A 21252-nucleotide genomic window follows, 5' to 3' on the forward strand; every position below is an offset into this window, starting at 1 on the left:
TGATAATAATAATAATAATAATAATAATAATAATAATAATAATAATAATAATAATAATAATAATAAAACACCACCAACACAAACCCTAAGTTAATAAGGTAATACTGCTACTTCAGTCTCTAATGTCTGTAAAACACTCTTGAAAGGATGGAAATTTTATTATTTATTATTATTATTATTCAGGATTCTTTTTCATTTATGAGTTTTCATTCTTGTTATGTCACTGACGCAGTAAAGGTATATGTTTTTTTTTTGTAATGCTACATTCCGTCTTATCTCAAAGATCTTCATCCAGCAGATTTTTAAGATCTTCTGATAGGATTCTTCTGTATGTCCCTCGATCCCGTTTAAAAACTAAGGGGGATAGAAGCTTTTTCAGTCGCTGCCCCTCGTTTATGGAATCGACTGCCACTGGACATCCTCCTCGCACCCTCTATTACCGTTTTTAAGAAGAGGCTGAAAGCGTATCTCTTCTCCCAGGTGTTTTAATCTTCTTTTTTTTTTTACTATTGTTTATTGTCTGTCTTTATTTGGTTTTATTCTGTTTTCTATTTTTTCTTTTTTTTTTTTTGTCTTTTTCTTACTCTGTTCAGCACCTTGGTTAACTTTGCTGTGTTTAAATGTGCAATATAAATACAATGTACTTACTTGCTACATACTAGTGCTGTTATACAGAGCAACACCTTTTCGCCTTTGACCCATTTACTGGACGCGGTCCTATATGCAATGTGAATATCAAATTAAAATCACCAGACAGGAAAGATCACACCGAACTTTCACGTGACAAATTATAAATGATTAAGATGAGGGGTTAGAGATCAGGGTGAAGTGTAAACCCAGCAGTGTTTAACAAGCCTAAAATGTTTCAAAGGAAACTCCTATAAGTATACTGTAGTGATGCAAAAATGTGTGTGTGTTTGTGTGTGTGTGTGTGTGTGTGTGTGTGTGTGTGTGTGTGGGTGTTGTGCACTTTTTGACATTAACTGACATGTTTTGGGGTCATGCCAAAGGTATGTATGCGTGTGTGTGTGTGTGTGTGTGTGTGTGTGTGTGTGTGTGTGTGGACTTGTTTTGGCAGACATAACCATGTTTTCAGAATGAAACTGTCACCATCTGTCTGAGGGCCCTATAGCCCAGTGATGGGATGTCCTGAATCCTCCTGTGCACCGTACACACACACACACAGACACACACACACACACACACACACACACACATACACACAGACATACACACTCAGCCCCCTACAGTGCACAAAATACAGCTATGTAGACTTTCGCTCTTTAATTAGATTAAATTAGCTTTAAATTCAACATAAAGCATCATCTACATACTGTATATAGCATGTTATATACTTTCTATGTAGCATAACGAGACTATTTCTGACTATTAAGTCGTTGCGCGTCCGAGCTACAGAGTGCGTCTTTTGTTAGCAAGAAACTAGCCCGCTAACTGTGACGAGCGATGTATTTTGTCCTCCTCAAACAGCGAACTGTATAGTCAGTGTTATAGTTTAACAAGCACATACAGTATCTCACAAAAGTGAGTGCACCCCTCACATTGTTGTAAATGTTTGATTATATCTTTTCATGTGACAACACTGAAGAAATGACACTTTGCTACAATGTAAAGTAGTGAGTGTACAGCTTGTGTAACAGTGTAAATTTGCTGTCCCCTCAAAATAACTCAACACACAGCCGTTAATGTCTAAACCGCTGGCAACAAAAGTGAGTACACCCCTAAGTGAAAATGTCCGAATTGGGCCCAAATTGTCAATATTTTGTGTGGCCACCATTATTTTCCAGCACTGCCTTAACCCTCTTGGGCATGGAGTTCACCAGAGCTTCACAGGTTTCCACTGGAGTCCTCTTCCACTCCTCCATGACGACATCACGGAGCTGGTGGATGTTAGAGACCTTGTGCTCCTCCACCTTCCGTTTGAGGATGCCCCACAGATGCTCAATAGGGTTTAGGTCTGGAGACATGCTTGGCCAGTCCATCACCTTCACCCTCAGCTTCTTTAGCAAGGCAGTGGTCGTCTTTGAGGTGTGTTTGTGGTCGTTATCATGCTGGAATACTGCATACTGGTCATGCTCTGCTTCAGTATGTCACAGTACATGTTGGCATTCATGGTTCCCTCAATAAACTGTATCTCCTCAGTGCCGGCAGCACTCACGCAGCCCCAGACCATGACACTCTCACCACCATGCTTGACTGTAGGCAAGACACACTTGTCTTTGTACTCCTCACCTGTTTGCCGCCACACACACTTGACACCATCTGAACCAAATAAGTTTATCTTGGTCTCATCAGACCACAGGACATGGTTCCAGTAATCCATGGTTCTTGTAACACTAACAAGTCACATGACACCGGGGAGGGAAAATGGCTAATTGGGCCCAATTTGGACATTTTCACTTAGGGGTGTACTCACTTTTGTCGCCAGCGGTTTAGACATTAATGGCTGTGTGTTGAGTTATTTTGAGGGGACAGCAAATGTACACTGTTCCACAAGCTGTACACTCACTACTTTACATTGTAGCAAAGTGTCATTTCTTCAGTGTTGTCACATGAAAAGATATAATCTTTACTTTAAAGATAAAAGATAAAAGATATAAGACTAAAAGATATCATCTTTATTTACAAAAATGTGAGGGGTGTACTCACTTTTGTGAGAAACTGTTTGTCTGTATACTGATCCAAACCAAACACTTGTATATACATTATAAATCATTTACAGGTAAGAGGAGCTACTTTGTTTGGTGCCGATGCTGTACGCAGCCATGTTTGAGTTGACATCACCTGCTGAACTCGGTGTTGAGGAGACCATCCAGAGTTCCCAAGAAGGAGTTCTGAGTTGTCTTTGTTTTGTTTTGGGGTTTTTTTATTTAGAAGTCGCAAATGATAAGTTATGAGTTACGGATTAGTCAAATGCATACACCCACTGAGGCGTGTGTGTGTGTGTGTGTGTGTGAGTGTGTGTGTGAAACAGTGATCACTGAGTAGGACTGTGTGATCTAATGAGTAGTGATCAGAGGTGACAGTCTGCTGATGGTCTGGATGACATCACTCACATTACTTCAGCTTGATACAGGCTGTTAGCATGCTGCGCTCAGCTGATCACGTGGCTGACGTCTCTCAGTGACATACTCAATCCCAGCTTTAAGGTTAGAGTAAGAATCTCTGACTGACTGTTTCTTTGTAGTACATGATTAAATGAATTAAATCAAGGATCATAGGATAATACAACTCGAAAAAACACATTGTCTTATGAATCAGTCCGTACAAGAGGTTTTTTTGTGATATTGCCGCGGCGTTTTTTCTAAATTTGTGACGCACTTTGAGATTTGGCGAAATTGGAATTTACACGAAATTGTTCTGCACTCGTTCACAGTGATGTTTGTTGGTAAATGTTTTACCGGTGATTTTTTTAATATTTATTTAAGTATCTGCCTGTAGCAGATTATATTTAATATGTACATGGTGCACATCGTGTTATTTATTTCATGTATGATGCTTTTTATGTATACTGTTTATGTTTCTCTACGTGAACTCGTAAATTGCACCTTGGGGACAAATAAAGTGTTGGATCGATTTGTATTAAACCAGACCTTTTAGCTGTACTCATGTTCGACGCACGTGAACCGAAGAGGGCTTCGGCTGAACGCGTGTTGTGATGACGTCACATGACGCGCCTTGGCGAACTGCAGGTAAAACCTTTGAGTGATGTAACATGTGTCGCAGCCATTAAACACTGAAGCTAGCCATCAATGTTATATGACAACATCCTCCGTCCCCCTTCCTCCTCCACCACGCCCCCAAACACACATCACTCGACGCTCTCTGTGTCTTTTTCAAAAACAACCAAAAAAAAAAAGATGCATCAATGACAAATCCAGGGTTATTTTATTTTATTTTACAAAATGCCAGAGGAGCCCTTTGATACGCCCATCAATAACATCACCACACACAATACAACACTGCTTCTGCTAAATGAATTCCACATTTTATTTAGCTTTAATTATAACGTTTTAATAATAATCTTTTATTAAATGTAAACAATTTTAAGCAAGAGTTTAATATTATTTATTAATCACATCAGTATTTTGTCCCTTCTTACTACCGACAGTTGGGACACTTATGATTGGCCGATACAAACTGTGATTGGCAAGGACACGCTGTTATATTATTGGTTGATTGCAACAAGTGCTGTCCAGTGACTCCGCCTATCAATGTTTCTCTACCACCGGACTAAAAAGAGAAGTGCTCTGGCGCCCTCTGTTGGTCGAATACAAACGGTGCAGTTTGTGGCCATCGATGTTTCTGCAGTCGGCACACCGCCTGGGCTGGATTCCTCCCGGTATTGTTTACTGAGGACCTGGCGCTGGAGGGCTGGGAATGGAAAACAAGAAATTTAAAATCAATCTGGACGATTCTGCGTTCAACAGAGATAGAAGTCCGGTTAGTAGAGTGTAACTTGACTTGGTTACAAATTCATAACTATACCTAGAGCAACACAAGTATGTTAACTACACTTGTTTGCTAGCTAGCTAGCTAGCTAACTGTGGTCCTTAGATAGATGGTAGTATTTTACAGTATTACAAAGTCTCAGCCACAGCACAGCACCGTTTGCAGAGGACTGGAAGAAGCTCGGTGCACTGCAAGTGAAAGTGAAAGTAAAAAACTACTGCTCAGAGTTATACATTGTAACGCTTGAGGTTACCTGCTACTGCTTGTATGGGGGAAGAAAATGCACCCTCCTCTCTGAAAATGCACATTTAGATTGATTAGTTAGTTAGTTAGTTAGTTAGTTAGTTAGTTAATGTTCCTCTGGTTGTTGCATCTTTTGCAGGTAATCCACAAGAGACTGTGAATCGAGTAACTTGGTTGGTTTATGTATGGAAGTTGGTCACCTCTACTGCTGTTTCCTGTCTAAAATGGGATTTTACCCATCAATCAACTGATAGTTTTTTTTGTTTTTTTTTAATTTGATCCTGAATGAAAACATATCCCTCCGCGTAAAATCTTTCCGAAGTTTAGAGATGTTCGACTGAAACGTTTCTCACGGTCTTAAAAGCCTTTTGATCTGAAGGTGTGAGAGTAAACGTGTGAAATCGGTGTCGTAGACAAAAATATCATCGCGCCGACGTCTTCGTTTCTTTCATTAGAAAACGAACATTTTATTTACAAAATAATCGTTTTTTTACGAGCGAAATATTCCGAAAAGCAGCCGATAAGAGTCCAGCGTCGGTGGGAACTCCTTTAATACTGTTTAAACATCATCTCAGGGAAATTCCTCAAGAAATCGGGTGAGAAAACGCCAAGAATACATTTCGGGAAATTCTCAGTGAAAAGCGCGTCTACTTCGAAGATGCTAAAATACTCAATTATTTCGATTTATTTAGGATTTTTATTTTTTTTTATCAAGACATAATTCCCATCGTTCCTTTTGTGTTAGTCCAGAGTTTTCATGACTTTATTATTATTCTAAAATGAATTTAAAAATTCTATTAATATAGATTAACTATTAATAAATATTAATAATGAAATAAAAGATTTCATTTTGAACTAAATTGAACCAAAAAGTAGCGTTCTAAAAATAACAAATTAAACAGAGACATCCCAAAATTAATTGAAAGGAGAAAAAAAAAAACACTTCAAATAACACAACACAATTTGTCAATAATGGCTTGTTTTTTGCCTCTAGAGGACGCTCTCGTACTGTATAATGACGGCGCAATCAGTTATTGGTGATAATTAATTGGTCGGACTCTAGTGTCCGTGTGTGAAAAGTAATGTAGTGTGTTGTATCACATCTAATGTGCCCACACAGGTGGCCTCTCTTTTCAAGCCTTCTTCCGGATTAGGCAAGGCAGAGACCTCGACTACCCACAGTGCACCTCAAACCGCCGGCCAGCCGCTGTCCTATGCCGAGTTCATCGTTCAGAGCAAAAGCAGAGCTAAAGAGAGACCTGGTGATGGACCACAAACAGGAGATCTTCCTCAGGATGTGCTTAGAGCTGCAGGACCGAGATCTGACATCACTCTCGAATGTGGATCGGTCACGAAACCTTCCACAGACGCTGGGAAAACTCGGACTAGCGCAGAGGAGAGAGGGAGTCCAGAGCCAACTATAGCACGGTCGGAGACTTCTGCGGTTACAGGAAGACCGGAGGAGGATCTGGGACAAGGGCAGAAAATGGACGAAGGTCAAAGCACGGAGGAACGCACTGTTCTGCCACTGGCGGTTGGGTCCGGGAACAGCATTATCGTCAGCCCAAGACAGGTACAGGAATGCCTCATCTGTCAGAATCATGTAGTGAAAATGTTTCTGGATTCAGTAATACTTCTCAGTGCAAAATAACTTGCCGTAAGTGAGGATTAGATGCTTATGCATGGTTAATGTAAGACCTCACTGTGCACATACAGTGCGAGTGTCATTTTGTCCTACAAAATATCTTTAACAGTGCGGTTAGTGTATGACTCGACTACTTACCGTCTAAAACAGAGCTTATTTCCCATAGTTATGGAATTACAAGGTTCTAGTTGTGATTTTAAGATATTGAGAAATATTTAACATTTTTCGAAATACCTTTAACACATTTCACACGCACACTACCGCTCAAAAGTTTAGACACATTCATTCTGTATTTTATTTATTTATTATTATTTTTCGACACATTTTAGAATAATAATAGTCATCAAAACTCTGGAATAACACAAATGGAACTATGGGAATTATGTCGTGATAAAAAATAAATAAATAAATAAATCAAAAATAATTGAGTATTTTAGCATCTTCAAAGTAGACACGTTTTTCGCCGCGAATTTCCAGAAATGTATTCTTGGCGTTTTCTCACCCGATTTCTTGAGGAATTTCTCTCAAGAATGCTTTGTAAACAGTATTAAAGGAGGTCCCACCTACGGCTGCTTTTCGGAAAATATTTCTCTCCGAGTCGTCTGTTTAAATAAACGTTTTTTTTTTTTTTTTTGGTAGATAAAATGTTCGTTTTCTAATGAAAGAAACGAAGACGTCGGCGCGATTATATTTATGTCTGCGACACCGATTTCACACGTTTAATCGCACACCTTCAGATCAAAAGCTTTTTAAGATCATGAGAAACATTTCAGTCGAGTGTCCACAAACTTTTGACCGGTAACGTGTGTTTAGTGGCACATTTATAATGATAATGTTATATGTGATCATTTTTTATTTTTTTTTTTACTTCATATTCATTCTGTTTGTGTGTGTTCGTACCCTTCTGTGTACAGAGAGGAAACCCTATTTTAAAGTTTGTCCGGAGTGTGCCATGGGAGTTTGCAGAGGTGGTGCCTGACTATGTCTTGGGTCGAACAACATGCGCACTTTTTCTCAGGTAGTGTGTGTGTGTGTGTTCAGAAATGCTCCAGTATGAGCGAGGTGTGAAACCACAATGCGTCCTTCATGCTTTTGCAAAGAAACTTGTCAGAATTGAAGGATAGGGTTATGAATAACAACAAGAAAGCCCACACTTACAAGCACAAACATGCTGTGCAACATTATACGTATACTATGTTATTTATATATATATATATATATATATATATATATATATATATATATATATATATATTTATACAGTATCTCACAAAAGTGAGTACACCCCTCACATTTTTGTAAATGTTTGATTATATCTTTTCATGTGACAACACTGAAGAAATGACACTTTGCTACAATGTAAAGTAGTGAGTGTACAGCTTGTGTAACAGTGTAAATTTGCTGTCCCCTCAAAATTACTCAACACACAGCCATTAATGTCTAAACCGCTGGCAACAAAAGTGAGTACACCCCTAAGTGAAAATGTCCAAATTGGGCCCAAAGTGTCAATATTTTGTGTGGCCACCATTATTTTCCAGCACTGCCTTAACCCTCTTGGGCATGGAGTTCACCAGAGCTTCACAGGTTGCCACTGGAGTCCTCTTCCAGTCCTCCATGACGACATCACAGAGCTGGTGGATGTTAGAGACCTTTTGCTCCTCCACCTTCCGTTTGAGGATGCCCCACAGATGCTCAATAGGGTTTAGTCCATCACCTTCACCCTCAGCTTCTTTAGCAAGGCAGTGGTCATCTTGGAGGTGTGTTTGGGTTCGCTGTCATGCTGGAATACTGCCCTGCGGCCCAGTCTCCGAAGAGAGGGTATCATGCTCTGCTTCAGTATGTCACAGTACATGTTGGCATTCATGGTTCCTTCAATGAACTGTAGCTCCCCAGTGCCGGCAGCACTCACGCAGCCCCAGACCATGACACTACCACCACCATGCTTGACTGTAGGCAAGACACACTTGTCTTTGTACTCCTCACCTGGTTGTCGCCAAACACGCTTGACACCATCTGAACCAAATAAGTTTATCTTGGTCTCATCAGACCACAGGACATGGTTCCAGTAATCCATGTCCTTAGTCTGCTTGTCTTCAGCAAACTGTTTGTGGGCTTTCTTGTGCATCATCTTTAGAAGAGGCTTCCTTCTGGGACGACAGCCATGCAGACCAATTTGATGCAGTGTGCGGCGTATGGTCTGAGCACTGACAGGCTGACCCCCCACCCCTTCAACCTCTGCAGCAATGCTGGCAGCACTCATACGTCTATTTCCCAAACACAACGTCTGGATATGACGCTGAGCACGTGAACTCAACTTCTTTGTTCGACCATGGCGAGGCCTGTTCTGAGTGGAACCTGTCCTGTTAAACCGCTGTATGGTCTTGGCCACCGTGCTGCAGCTCAGTGTCAGGGTCTTGGCAATCTTCTTATAGCCTAGGTCATCTTTATGTAGAGCAACAATTCTTTTTTTCAGATCCTCAGAGAGTTATTTGCCATGAGGTGCCATGTTGAACATCCAGTGACCAGTATGAGGGAGTGTGAGAGCGATGACACCAAATTTAACACACCTGCTCCCCATTCACACCTGAAACCTTGTAACACTGACAAGTCACCTCACACTGGGGAGGGAAAATGGCTAATTGGGCCCAATTTGGACATTTTCACTTAGGGGTGTACTCACTTTTGTTGCCAGCGGTTTAGACATTAAAGGCTGTGTGTTGAGTAATTTTGAGGGGACAGCAAATTTACACTGTTACACAAGCTGTACACTCACTACTTTACATTGTAGCGACGTGTCATTTCTTCAGTGTTGTCACATGAAAAGATATAATCAAATATTTACAAAAATGTGAGGGGTGCACTCACTTTTGTGAGATACTGTGTGTGTATATATATATATATATATATATATATATATATATATATATATATATATATATATATATATATAAAAAATATACTAAGTGTATTGTTAAAACATAAACTAATTTGGTTGAAATGACAAAACTGACTTGGATAAACTGCAGCCAGGATCTCTGTGTGTGTTTTCAGTGTGCGCTACCATACCTTGAACCCAGACTACATCCATGAGCGGCTGAAGCATCTAGGCCACACATTCACGCTCCGAGTGCTGCTCGTGCAAGTCGATGTGGTGAGACTTTGTGCAGTGCAATCGTATGCACATGCTCTCCCGATATCAACTAACAGCAATACGCAGAGGTTTCACGTTTAAGCAGAAACATTTCTACGATGCGTGTGCAAATTTTTTTTTTTTAAAAAAGCTTTCCTCTAGAACTGAAATATGCTTGTCTTTTCTATGTCTCTAAACCAGACATAGCAACCAGTTGATGATAATGATTTAAAGTGCACCTATTATGGTTTTTCAAATATTACCTTTCATGTAGTGTGTTACAGAGCTGTTTGTGAACGTAAAAGGACACAATGCAAAGTTTCAAAAATCAAAGAGTTATCGACTCCCAAAAGAAGGAATCGATTCTGAACAGCTGAGTCGAGTCGTTAGTGATTCCAGACTTTACTTCCTCTACTAACCTACGTAGGTTTGTAACAAAAAGCCCCACCTCTGGTCTTCATCGGCTGCTCGCTGACAGACGGAGCTGAAAGTCGTTACGGTCGTGGGCGTTTCCTTTTCGACACACGCCGACAGCAGTAGACCAATCACAACAGACTGGGACATCTGACCAATCAGAGCAGAGTATTCTCTTGAATCATTTAGAACGATTCATTGAACGAGTCGTTTTTGACACTGGGGGGATAAAAGGTAACGCTGCAGTGTAAATTATAAGCACGTTAAAGTGTTTTTGACCTCAGATGCACGTAAATCTATCGTATGAGACCTTTAAAACAAAATTAGGCACGTTTCAAAACCATAATAGGTGCGCTTTTAAAGTCTAGCTACACATTTAGAACCTAATCAACTTATGGGAACACAGCATTCCTGATAAATGTTAAAGACTATTACGTTGACAGTAGGATTATCAGGATTATCATCCACATTAGTCCCTGTCTCATCACCTGAGGTAAAAGTCACGCACAGCGATTAAACCTGAGCCTCATCATCGTCTCTTCGCTCCACTGATCTCTGTTCGGGATCTCTGTATTTCTGTTTGGCCATTTAAAAATGTAAAACTTAATTATCTGTCATATGTACAGAGGGTGTAAGTGCTTTTCTCTGCTTTGATGATGATGATGATGATGAGGAGGAGGATGATGATGATGATGGCGGCACAGGAGCATTGCAGACAGCCAGTATCTGATTACATACGGAACTGATTAAGAATCATGTATTATGTTATACACACATGCACTGGTGTCGTCTGTGTCTTTTTCTCTTTTCCAGCCCTCTCTAACCCAGCATGCCCTTTGGGATCTGCTTATTCTATTCATTAGGAAACTTTTCATCTGTGTTGAGGTGTTGCAAGCTTTATTAACATTATTTCGCTCCCTTTGCTGTTTAAATAGAAAGATCCTCATCATGCACTGAAGGACCTTGCTCGAATCTGCATCATGGCTGACTGCACACTTATCCTGGCCTGGAGGTGAGCTCAGAAAACTATTTATTAGTACTTATAAGGGCTTTTCACACTTGAAATAATCATTCTAAATCCCGGGTAAACAGAATCCTGCGTTTCACGTTTCACACTGTTCATATTTTACCCAGGGTTAACAGTTAATCCTGAGTATTCATAATCTGATGTTTCATACTGTACATTTCTAAACCCTTGGTTAACATTCTTATTTGCATATTTGCGGTGTTAACACCCATGATTGGATAAATATAGCGCACGGCCGGTTTATATAACAACTTGTCTTGCACTTTGGAAGCAGTGAGAAAAAATGTCACTATTGACATATTTAGACAAGCAAACATTTGATCATCTTTGAAACAGTGCCTATTAATAAAGTTTATTTTGTGACCGCTCTTCCATGTAATATTCTTTCAGTTGTAAGATGTTTGAGGGTTTTCTTGCATGTTCTGCGCTTTTCACGTCCCCTCATAACATTTCAATGGGATTTAATTCCGGGCTTCGACTAGGCCGTTCCATAACCCTCCATTTCTTCTTTCTGAGCCGTTCCTTGGTGGATTTTCTCGTGTGCTTAGGATCATTATCCTGTTGAAACGTCCACTTTCGGTTCAACTTCAACTTTCAGACAGACGGCCTCACATTACTTCAAGCGCTCTTTGATGTGATGCAGTATTCATAGTTGAATCAATGAATGCAAGCTGTCCAGTCCCTGAGGCAGCGAAGCAACCCCAAACCATAACATTTCCACCACCGTGCTTCACAGTTGGTATGAGGTGCTTCTCCTGAAAAGCTGTCTTAGGTCTGCACTAAACATGTCTGCTGTTACTGTGTCCAAACAACTCTATCTCTGATTCGTCTGTCCAGAGCACATTATTCCAAAAGCCCTGGTCTTTGCCTGTATGCTCATTGGCAAACCGTAATCTTTCTGTAATGTAGTTTTTAGACAGCAACGGCTTTTTTCCTGGCACGCCTCTCATGCAGGTCAAATTCGTGCACTCTCTTTCTGATTGTAGAAGCATGCACTTTCACACCAACACTTGCAAGACTTACTCGTAGATCCTGTGATGAAATTTTGGGGTTCTTGGAGACTTCTTTTTGTATCAGACGGTCTGATCTTGGGCTGAATTTGCTGGGGCGGTCAGTCCTGGACGAATTGGCAGTCGATTGTAATCTGCACCATTTGTAGATGATTTTCCTTACAGTGGAACGATGTATTTCAAATAATTTGGAGATCTTTTTAAATCCCTCGCCAGACTCATAGGCATCCACAACCTTTATTCTGAAGGCCTTACAGAGCTCTTTAGATCTTGGCATGATGACACCACACACCTCAATAACAAAGGGAACACCAGACACTAGATATGAGAGGGGTATAAATAAGACCGGTTCCACCTGCACTCCCTAAGCAGGTTCTAATCATTGGCACCCGATCTGTAACACCTGATTCTAATTATATGGATTTGAAAGTGTGATAAATGTGTGTGTGTGTGTGTTTTTTCTAAAGCCCTGAGGAAGCTGGCCGTTACTTGGAGACATATAAATCATACGAGAAAAAGCCTGCAGATCTGCTTAAAGAGCAAGTAGAGAAAGATTACCTGTCTAAGGTCCGAGTGCACCAACAGCACCACTCACTCACTATGATCTCTGTACACACTGCTCTTGGATAACTCGTGTGTTTTTTTGTTTTGGTAGGTTACTGATTGTCTGACCACGGTGAAGTCCATCAACAAAACTGACGCTATCACACTGCTGACCACATTCTCTGTAAGAAATCGCTTTTCATTCTCAAGCCTTTCATTAGAGCATGCTGTGAACTAATGAACATGATTTTAACACTTATTTGTGTTTTCCTGTTGAATTATGCTCTCTGTAGTCTTTGGAGGGCATCATTAATGCTTCAAAGGAGGAGCTGGTGCTGTGCCCAGGACTCGGGCCACAAAAGGTTCGTTCCAGTGTGTGTGTAGAGTTTGTTTTATTATTTTGTGTACAATTTGCAGTTATGCAAATCATTTTTCATTTAATACCCTCTGGGCTCACTTGTCGTCTGCTTTATATAGGCGAAAAGGCTGTATGATGTGCTTCACCAGCCCTTTCTGAAGTCTAAAAAGAACGAAAGCAGCTGAGACACCGACTCCGATCAGAAAAAAGTCAACCATTCCAAAAAAAGGAGATCTTTAAGTGCACATCACAAGCTTATATAAACCCTGTATGATACTGGTGCTTACAACCCGGGACTGCCTGAGAGCAGAGGATGGAGGGATATGAGAGATCTGCAGAGATCTCTCTCAGAACAGACCTTCTCTCTGGATCTTAAAAAAAAAGACTCTACGGAGAGTTTGAGTGTTCTGAGGAGCCTAATGATCTGTTTTACTGTCAAAATGATGCATATGCAAAAATATCTTTTTATATAAATGTGTGCATTGTTAAAATAAAGATATATATTTATAGCAAGCGTCTGTTTTTAAATAATAAGTACACCCCATGGAAATTGTTGGCGTTTTTGACATATTTGGACAAGCAAACATCTTTGTACAGTGTCTGTTAATAAAGATGATATAGTAGATATGAGCTTTTTCAATCATTTATTCAACAGAAATCTCAATAGATGTGAGATGCGCCTGTGGAAAAAGTAAGTACACCCTTTACTTCAGGAGCTAGTATTGCTTCCTTTAGCAGAAATAACGTCTTGTAGGTGTTTTGCATTATTGTCCACAGTCTCTGACGTCGGCTTGCTGGAATTTTTACCGCTCTTCCATGTAATGTTATTTTAGCTGCAAGATGTGTGAGGGTTTTCTTGTATGTTCTGCCCTTTTCAAATCCCCCCACTACATTTCAAGAAGATTCAAATCCGGGCTTCAACTAGGCCGTTCCATAAATTTCCATTTCTTCTTCTTGAGCCGTTCCTTGGTGGATTCGCTCTGACTGGGCCATTTCAACCCTTTGATCTTTCCTTTGTTGACTTGGATTTGTGCTTTTGGGTCGTTGACGTGCTGGAAGGTGATATTTTTCGTCATCTTGAGTTGTCTAACAGGTTTTGTACCAAAATATATTGGTATATGGAGCTATGGTCTCATCAGGCCATAACACATTTTGCCACATGTTTTGGGGCTTCATTAGGGGGCTTGAAGGTTGTATTTTTTTTTTTTTTACCTTGTGATGAAGGGCTTCTGGCTAGCCACCCTACCCCATAACCCAGACATGTGAACAATAACGAGGTCACTTGCAGCAAGTGGCCAGTACTTCACAGATATTCCTGCAGCTGCTTTAATGTTGCCATAGGTCTCTTGGCAGCATCCTTGATAAATTTTTGCCTTGTACTTTTATCAATTTTCGTGGCCAGATTTTTCAGCGTATATACAGTATACATATACAGTAGATACACTTTCAAACTTTTTTTTTTTTTTTTTCAAAAATAAAGGTCTAGTTTTTAAACCTTTTTGTTAATGCATAATAATGATTTCAAACCACGTTATTGGCAACCACACGGCTAATATTTGGCCAAATTTGGCCTACCCCGGCTAGAATAAGTTTAATGTCAAATAGACTCCTCCCGTTATGTCTACGAAGGATTGAGACACTTGTTATGGAATACTGGATTAGGCTTCCATTTATGTATAACATTTTAAACTCATTAATATTCAGTTTTGTGTATGCTTGCCCATCTTCAATTCAGACCACATGTTTTCAATAGGTTTTATTACATTTACAGCATTTGGCAGACGCCCTTATCCAGAGTGACTTACATTTATCTAATTTATACAACTGAGTAATTGAGGGTTAAGGGCCTTGCTCGAGGGCCCAATAGTGGTAGCTTGGCAGTGTTGGGGCTTGAACTCCTGACTTTCTGATCAGTAACCCAGATCCTTTAACCACTGACCCACCACTGCCCAGGTTTCAACTCTAGAGACTATGATGTTCATTACGATATATCAATTTTGTTCCTGCAGCCATTTCTAGGTTGTTGAATGTATGTAGGGTGTCCTTATCTTTTTGAAAGATCTGTCAATGTTCAAGATTTTGGGATAAAATGGCCATTGTCTCTGGACCTACTGAGAACATTTAGGTGCTACATTTCGGATGTGTTTTTGAAATTTCTTCCAATTCTTTTAAGTAGCATGTTTTTTATGGAGGTGGCAATCTGAATAGCTGATATTAAATTTTGGCAACCATGAGAAACATCTAAACCATGCAATTATGAAACACTGTGCTTTGGGTTTTCTTTCCCTCCCTCAGTGTCACCCTTTATTAATATACACTGATCACACCACCACCTTTCCAGGTGTCTTTACAGACCAGTGCTGCAAGTATAAAGAGACATATTATAGGTTGTGGTGAGACAGTATACTTTAACTCTGACCCCATCCACCCAAGAGAAAAAGGGGAGGGGGGTGCCCTCCTCAGTGTGGTGTACCTCCACCCTGTACAGAGGTGATGATGTTCATGTGTCCTTTTTATGGTAACTTTTAAAAACAATTTATTTATTATTTTAGTGTGATTAAGGGTATTGTGTGTATAGTATACATAAATAAAGCCAGCAACAGATATGACAGCTTTTATTTTTTTTTTTTATTGAATTTTTTTGTTTGTTTGTTTTGTTTTTTATTGCAAGACGAATTGTTCTCATTCATTTAAAATATTCTTTAGGGGTGTCAATAATTTTGTTGATTTTTATTTATTTAATTTTTTGCAGAAAATAATACCATAATTAAAAAGACGTCCTTTTAAGAATAAGTTTTTCATTGAAAGAAATGTATCATGTTGATCATTTGAATGATTGTGTTGAATATTTATCGCAAGCATATCAGTTTGTCCCAATATTTTAAAGAGTGCCAGTAATTCTGGAGTTAACTGTGTAATCGATGCACAGAAACAAATAAAAGGCTTCAAGCTAAAGTTTTATTTTATCTGGAACTCTTTTTTTGTTCTTCTTCTTCTGCCTTTTTTTTTTCTCACCAATTGTTTGCACTCACCTCTGGTTTCATGTTGAGTCATTTCGGTCACCTCTCCTACAGGGGAGGGGCTTTGATTGAAAGTTTGTTGAAATGAAACAGAAGTCATGTAGTTTGGTGTAGAGTAGACATGTTCTTCAGTATCTCTCTCCTTGTACTTTCTGTCCTCCCTTTGTGCGGTAACGTTTTCAGTCATTTTTAATTTATTTATCTATGTATATACATACAGAAACATATTATATTTAAATATATTATATATAACATATATTTTATATGTATTTTCTTTTCTCAGGGGGAATGAAGAGTGGTATTATTGGAGGAAAGGAAGTGAATCCACACTCCCGACCCTACATGGCGTCTGTTCAGATTAACAAAAAACACGAGTGTGGTGGTTTTCTTATCAGGGATGATTATGTGCTCACTGCAGCCCACTGTGTTGAGTATGTATTTGTGCTTTTCTACATGTATAAAGATGGTGCTAGCATTGTCAGTGTGTAGTCACATAATATAGTAAATAAATATAGTAAAATCTGATTAAGTGCTTTGTGTGTGACGCTAGCAACATTGATCACTCTGGAAAGGACAAGCTGGAAGTGTTACTCGGAGCTCACAACATCAATCAAAAGGAGTCCCAGCAGCAGAGAATTCAAGTACAGAAATACATCCCGCATCCCTGTTACAAGCGGGGCGAACGTCCAAATGATATCATGCTACTGAAGGTACTTCTTTCTACTTTCACAATGTTTGCTTCTGGTCATTTAGTGCAAACCAGCTCTCACCTCAAACATTACCTTAACTAATCTGTTTCAGTTGAAGTCCAAAGCTGAAGAGACCGATGCTGTGAAGATTATCGGTCTTCCGAAGAAGAACAAGAACCTTCCAGCCCGTCAGGAATGTTCAATAGCTGGCTGGGGAAAGACCAAACAGAACAGCGCCGAGTCGAGTGTCCTACGAGAGGTCAAACTCAAAGTACAGTTTAACTTTGAGTGCAGAAAAATTTGGGATGACAGATTTTACACTGATAGCATGATCTGCACTGCGTCTGATGGGAAAAAAGCTTTTTGTCAGGTAATGTGGCATAGCATTCAGTAAAAACAATCAATATAATCCAAATCAATAGTTGTACATTGTAACTAAGGAATAAAACATGAAAGGGTGTTCCGCTAAAGGAAAAGAATCAGTATAAGGGGTGGTTTGATGTGGTGTCATTATGATCTCAAAGTCACGAATCAAAGCGGATTATTTTATTATAATGGCATATCCCAAGATGTTTTATTCCTCTTATGTAATTTGTCAACATATAAAATTTGTCATTTATTAATCAGCAATGCATCGCACTTTTTTTATTCACGTGGCTTTTTATAGCACCCTAGAGTATCATTTGTGTATTTGTATTGTCTTGTTCTCTCTGCAGGGTGATTCGGGGAGTCCTCTTATCTGTGGAAATGAACCACAAGGAATGGCTGCATATACCTTTCGGGAAAACTGCTTAAACCGCAAGTATCCGGAGGTATATATGAAGATCTCCTACTTTCTTCCATGGATTAAAGACATTATAGGCTAGAAAGTGAACACAATGGAAGTAACCAAAATCCAATAAAATATACATTGCATGCATGAAATCTGTGTTTTTTCTTCTATCGTATAAATATCACACGGGCATGTGTGTTATAAAGTAAAAATGTGTCACGTCACAAAATTTGGGTGGAAAAACATAAGCATGAACTGTGAGTTCTTCTTGTAGTTGCGATTCGATTTGCAACTACAGTATAAAAAAGCCAATCAGCTCTGTGTTCATGATTCTATTCAGAGTTAAACACTGCATCACAAGCATCACCTTTTCATAAATTTGGTCAATTCTTTTGTAGTCACATCACTCTGACGTCAGTTACGTCTCCCGGCTGCAAAAACATTGTTGGAGGCTGTAGTGATTTCTAACAGCAAGACAGAATTTTTTTTTCGAAAACGTCGCATCGTGCTACTGGGTCGCATCGTGCTAAACCACATACTATTCAATTCAATTCAATTCAATTCAATTTTATTTGTATAGCGCTTTTTACAATAGACATTGTCTCAAAGCAGCTTTACAGAAATATCAACATGGTATACAGATATTAAAGGTGCGAATTTATCCCAACTGAGCAAGCCACTGAGTGGCGACGGTGGCAAGGAAAAACTCCCTAAGATGTTTTAAGAGGAAGAAACCTTGAGAGGAACCCGACTCAGAAGGGAACCCGTCCTCATCTGGGTAACAACAGTTAGTGTGAAAAAGTTCATTATGGATTTATATGAAGTCTGTATGGCGTTAGGAGCAGCCGTAGTCCCAGCAGTCTGGAATTAAAGAAGATTTGAGCTCCATCCAGAGGCAGAAAGGATCTGGATCTCTAGTATCTCCATAAATTCGTGTGGGGCTCGGCGAAAGGAGAGAGGGAGAAAAAAGATAATTATGACTGCGAAGTAGTAGAACAGAATCTAGTCAGGGTAGGCTTGAGTAAACAAATACGTTTTAAGCCTAGACTTAAACACTGAGACTGTGTCTGAGTCCCGAACACTATTGAATCTACTGACACCTTTCCAAGCCCACAGAAGACACATAGCTAACTATTTATGTGAAGTTGACTTCTGCACTACGAATGGAACAGGGTTAACTTGCTAGTTAGCAAACATGCCTAATTTATATTGCTTTAACTAACCTACAAAACTGACCTAAACTCTACATCCAGAAACTAGATAGCTAAATGCTAGATAGCTAGGTCACGTTCTCACTGCACACGTTTAGCTAGCAAATTTTGTTAAACTAGCAAACAAGTTCACAGCATTCCACTGACCCTTGTATGGGGGTCGAAAGGAGGACTCGGGAGACAGGAGGAATTTGGTGACACTTCAGTTTTCAAAACTTCTATTTTAAACTAGCACTTTTGCTACCTACTAATTCTATTTGCAACCCTGGGTGGTAGTGGTTGTAAGGATAGATACCCAAGCGATCTGCTCATTGGCATCCTTCAGGGGATGGAGACATAGGAGCAGATGTTTATTTGGACGGATGGTAAAGGGGCATCTCAATAAGTAATATCAGAGGGTGAGGACCATCTACCTGATGACCAAGCACTTTTTCTCCTTTATATTATACATTCTCTCTCTTGCTGTGCGCTACTGGGTGACGTAAAGCAGTGGACGCTCCTCCCCCTCCACCATCTCAGACAAAGTTGCCTTAACCATGTCAGTCTGAAGAAAGAACGGAAGAGAGAAGTCAGGTGAATGCAACAGCATGGCCCACACAAAACTGCTTTTACCTGGCCAAAAGCCTGTTCATACGATTCCATCCACTGGATAAGATCTGGTGCGTCCTTATTATGAGGCCAGTCAAATTACTGGTGACATTTTCCTCTCAGGTCCAGAATGTATTTAATTTAGTTTTTACCGCTTGAAGGTCCTTCCTCACAGATTTTAAGGATGGTAAATGCTGATACTAATCAAATTAATCCCTAATAATTAATATAGCTTGCTTAGTGTCTGTGACATGAATATAGTGGTCAGTCAGAATCTTTTTTAAGAGATTACACTATAGCGCCTCTGCAAAACTGCATGCTGTAAGGTTTGGGGACGCCGGACCATCACACCCGTATGAGCTTTTGAACATCCCCTTCTAGATTTAGTCACCCCTCCCATCTGGATGCAGGCTACAGAGCATCTGGGCCGAGTCTTCCAGAATTCTGAACCATTTCTTGCACTACCTACCACACCCTGCCACTTTACACTTCACTCACTTTATATGCACAGACACTTTAACCTGTACACATTGTCTGCACTTCTGACAATGTAAAATTCACTAAGGACTATGCCATTGTCCACTAAGGACTATGCTGGTATGTTGTCTACTATCTAGACTCTACTGTCCTGTGCTTAATGGTTGTACAGTCTACAGTATGGTGCTGTGTATAGTCTATTGTTTGATTGCTTGCGCTTTTGTCTGCTGCTGATTTGTGTTAAATGGAGCACTGTGTCCTGGAGAAACTATATTTTGTGCCCCAAACAACACATCTGTGATGAGAGGGAATGACAATAAAGTTGACTTTGACTTTGCTGTTACAGTTGCAATCAAAATGATTCGACACCCAGTGCACATCAGGTTTATTGTCAAAATGTACCGACTTTCAGCTGTTTGTGATGAACAAATCACACAAAAGCAATTGAAATAGTTCAACACAACAAATGCTTCAAGTGGTTTCCCCAATTTCAACTGAAAATGCAACTTATAATGATTTCTCCAGTCTCAAAATTATTCACCCCCTTCATGGCGAGCATCTTTAGTGCTTAGTAGAGCTCCTTTTGCTGTTATGATCTGCTGTAAACTAGATGCAGAGCTTCTGGCAGCGTTCCTGAGGAATCTTATCCCGTTCCTCATGAGCTTTGATCTATAGGCCACCTAACCCGGACAATGCCTTTTTAAGTGATTTTTGTGATTTTTTAACTTCTATTGTTCCGTTGTATGATCGTTTGTTATTATCGGGTGATTTTAATGTGCATGTCTGCTGCCCTGGTCGACCCTTGGTTACTGAATTTTGTAATATCTTGGATTCCTTTGGTTTTATTCAACACATAAATCAGGCAACTCATGTCCTTGGTCATACACTAGACCTTATATTGTCATATTGAACCGCTGTTGATGATGTTAATATTGAAGATGCTTCCTTCTCTGATCACAAGCCCATTGTTTTTAAGGTCCCTGCTGCCAGCTCTGCCGTTATGACTAGGCCTTCAGGATATTATTCTCGTTGTATTAATTCACTCACTGCCTCTCAGTTTAGTGAAAGTTTTCTAGCTAATGCTGTTGAAACATCTATTTTGAGTGCTGCAGAGTCTTCTTCTGGCCCTGATGATTTGATTGCCTTATTATACTCATTTTGCTCCAATATTTTAGACTCCATTGCCCCTTTTAAACTGAAACAACCAAATCGTAAATCTTATTACTGGCTGGACTATAATACTTGTTCTCTCAGACAGGCTTGTCATAGAGCTGAGCGGAGATGGAAGCATGATCAGTTAACGGTGTCCTTCCAGATCTTTAAGTTTAAATTAAGTGCAGCAAAGTCAGCTAGGTCTAGGTATTTCTCTGACTTAATTGCTACACACTGTCATAGACCAAAGATCGTATTCACCACGATAAATTCAATTATTAATCCGAGTTGCCAATTCCATGGGGAATCTTCGGCTGAACTTTGTGAGAAGTTTTTATAGTTTTTTTGCTGATAAAGTAACTACCATTCGTTCTTCCTTCACTTTGCATTTATCAGACCTGTCCCTGAATTCACTGGCTTTACCGGTTTCATTTGATCAATTTGAACACGTTTCTGGAACTGTGTGATCTGGTTAACCAGATGAAAATATCATCCACGCCACT

General features: G+C 39.8%; 2 protein-coding genes across 2 annotated transcripts; both read left to right on the top strand.

Annotated features, from left to right (window-relative positions):
* The first annotated feature begins 3908 nt into the window (after positions 1-3908).
* On the top strand, positions 3909-13436 carry ercc1 (excision repair cross-complementation group 1). The gene is made up of 9 exons (XM_053627686.1): positions 3909-4461; positions 5834-6286; positions 7273-7376; positions 9410-9509; positions 10838-10914; positions 12407-12506; positions 12595-12666; positions 12776-12844; positions 12960-13436. The coding sequence occupies exons 1-9, from the start codon at positions 4399-4401 to the stop codon at positions 13023-13025; spliced, it is 1104 nt and encodes a 367-aa protein (XP_053483661.1). The 5' UTR covers positions 3909-4398; the 3' UTR covers positions 13026-13436.
* Positions 13437-15201: 1765 nt separating this feature from the next.
* On the top strand, positions 15202-17464 carry LOC128609212 (granzyme G-like). The gene is made up of 5 exons (XM_053627687.1): positions 15202-16030; positions 16144-16291; positions 16411-16570; positions 16662-16919; positions 17266-17464. The coding sequence occupies exons 1-5, from the start codon at positions 15982-15984 to the stop codon at positions 17413-17415; spliced, it is 765 nt and encodes a 254-aa protein (XP_053483662.1). The 5' UTR covers positions 15202-15981; the 3' UTR covers positions 17416-17464.
* The last annotated feature ends 3788 nt before the right edge of the window (positions 17465-21252 follow it).

The sequence above is a fragment of the Ictalurus furcatus genome, chromosome 6 (genome assembly GCF_023375685.1).
Source record: "Ictalurus furcatus strain D&B chromosome 6, Billie_1.0, whole genome shotgun sequence".
Taxonomy (NCBI): Eukaryota; Metazoa; Chordata; class Actinopteri; order Siluriformes; family Ictaluridae; genus Ictalurus; species Ictalurus furcatus.

Excerpts from the sequence above, each read along its gene's own strand:
- LOC128609212 (XM_053627687.1), top strand. The coding sequence starts at position 15,982 with ATGTTCTTCAGTATCTCTCTCCTTGTACTTTCTGTCCTCCCTTTGTGC. Across the intron at positions 16,031-16,143 it reads TTCTGTCCTCCCTTTGTGCG|GGGGAATGAAGAGTGGTATT; the intron begins GTAACGTTTTCA and ends TTCTTTTCTCAG. Across the intron at positions 16,920-17,265 it reads GGAAAAAAGCTTTTTGTCAG|GGTGATTCGGGGAGTCCTCT; the intron begins GTAATGTGGCAT and ends TTCTCTCTGCAG.
- ercc1 (XM_053627686.1), top strand. The coding sequence starts at position 4,399 with ATGGAAAACAAGAAATTTAAAATCAATCTGGACGATTCTGCGTTCAAC. Across the intron at positions 10,915-12,406 it reads ACACTTATCCTGGCCTGGAG|CCCTGAGGAAGCTGGCCGTT; the intron begins GTGAGCTCAGAA and ends TTTTTTCTAAAG. Across the intron at positions 12,507-12,594 it reads AGAAAGATTACCTGTCTAAG|GTTACTGATTGTCTGACCAC; the intron begins GTCCGAGTGCAC and ends TTGTTTTGGTAG.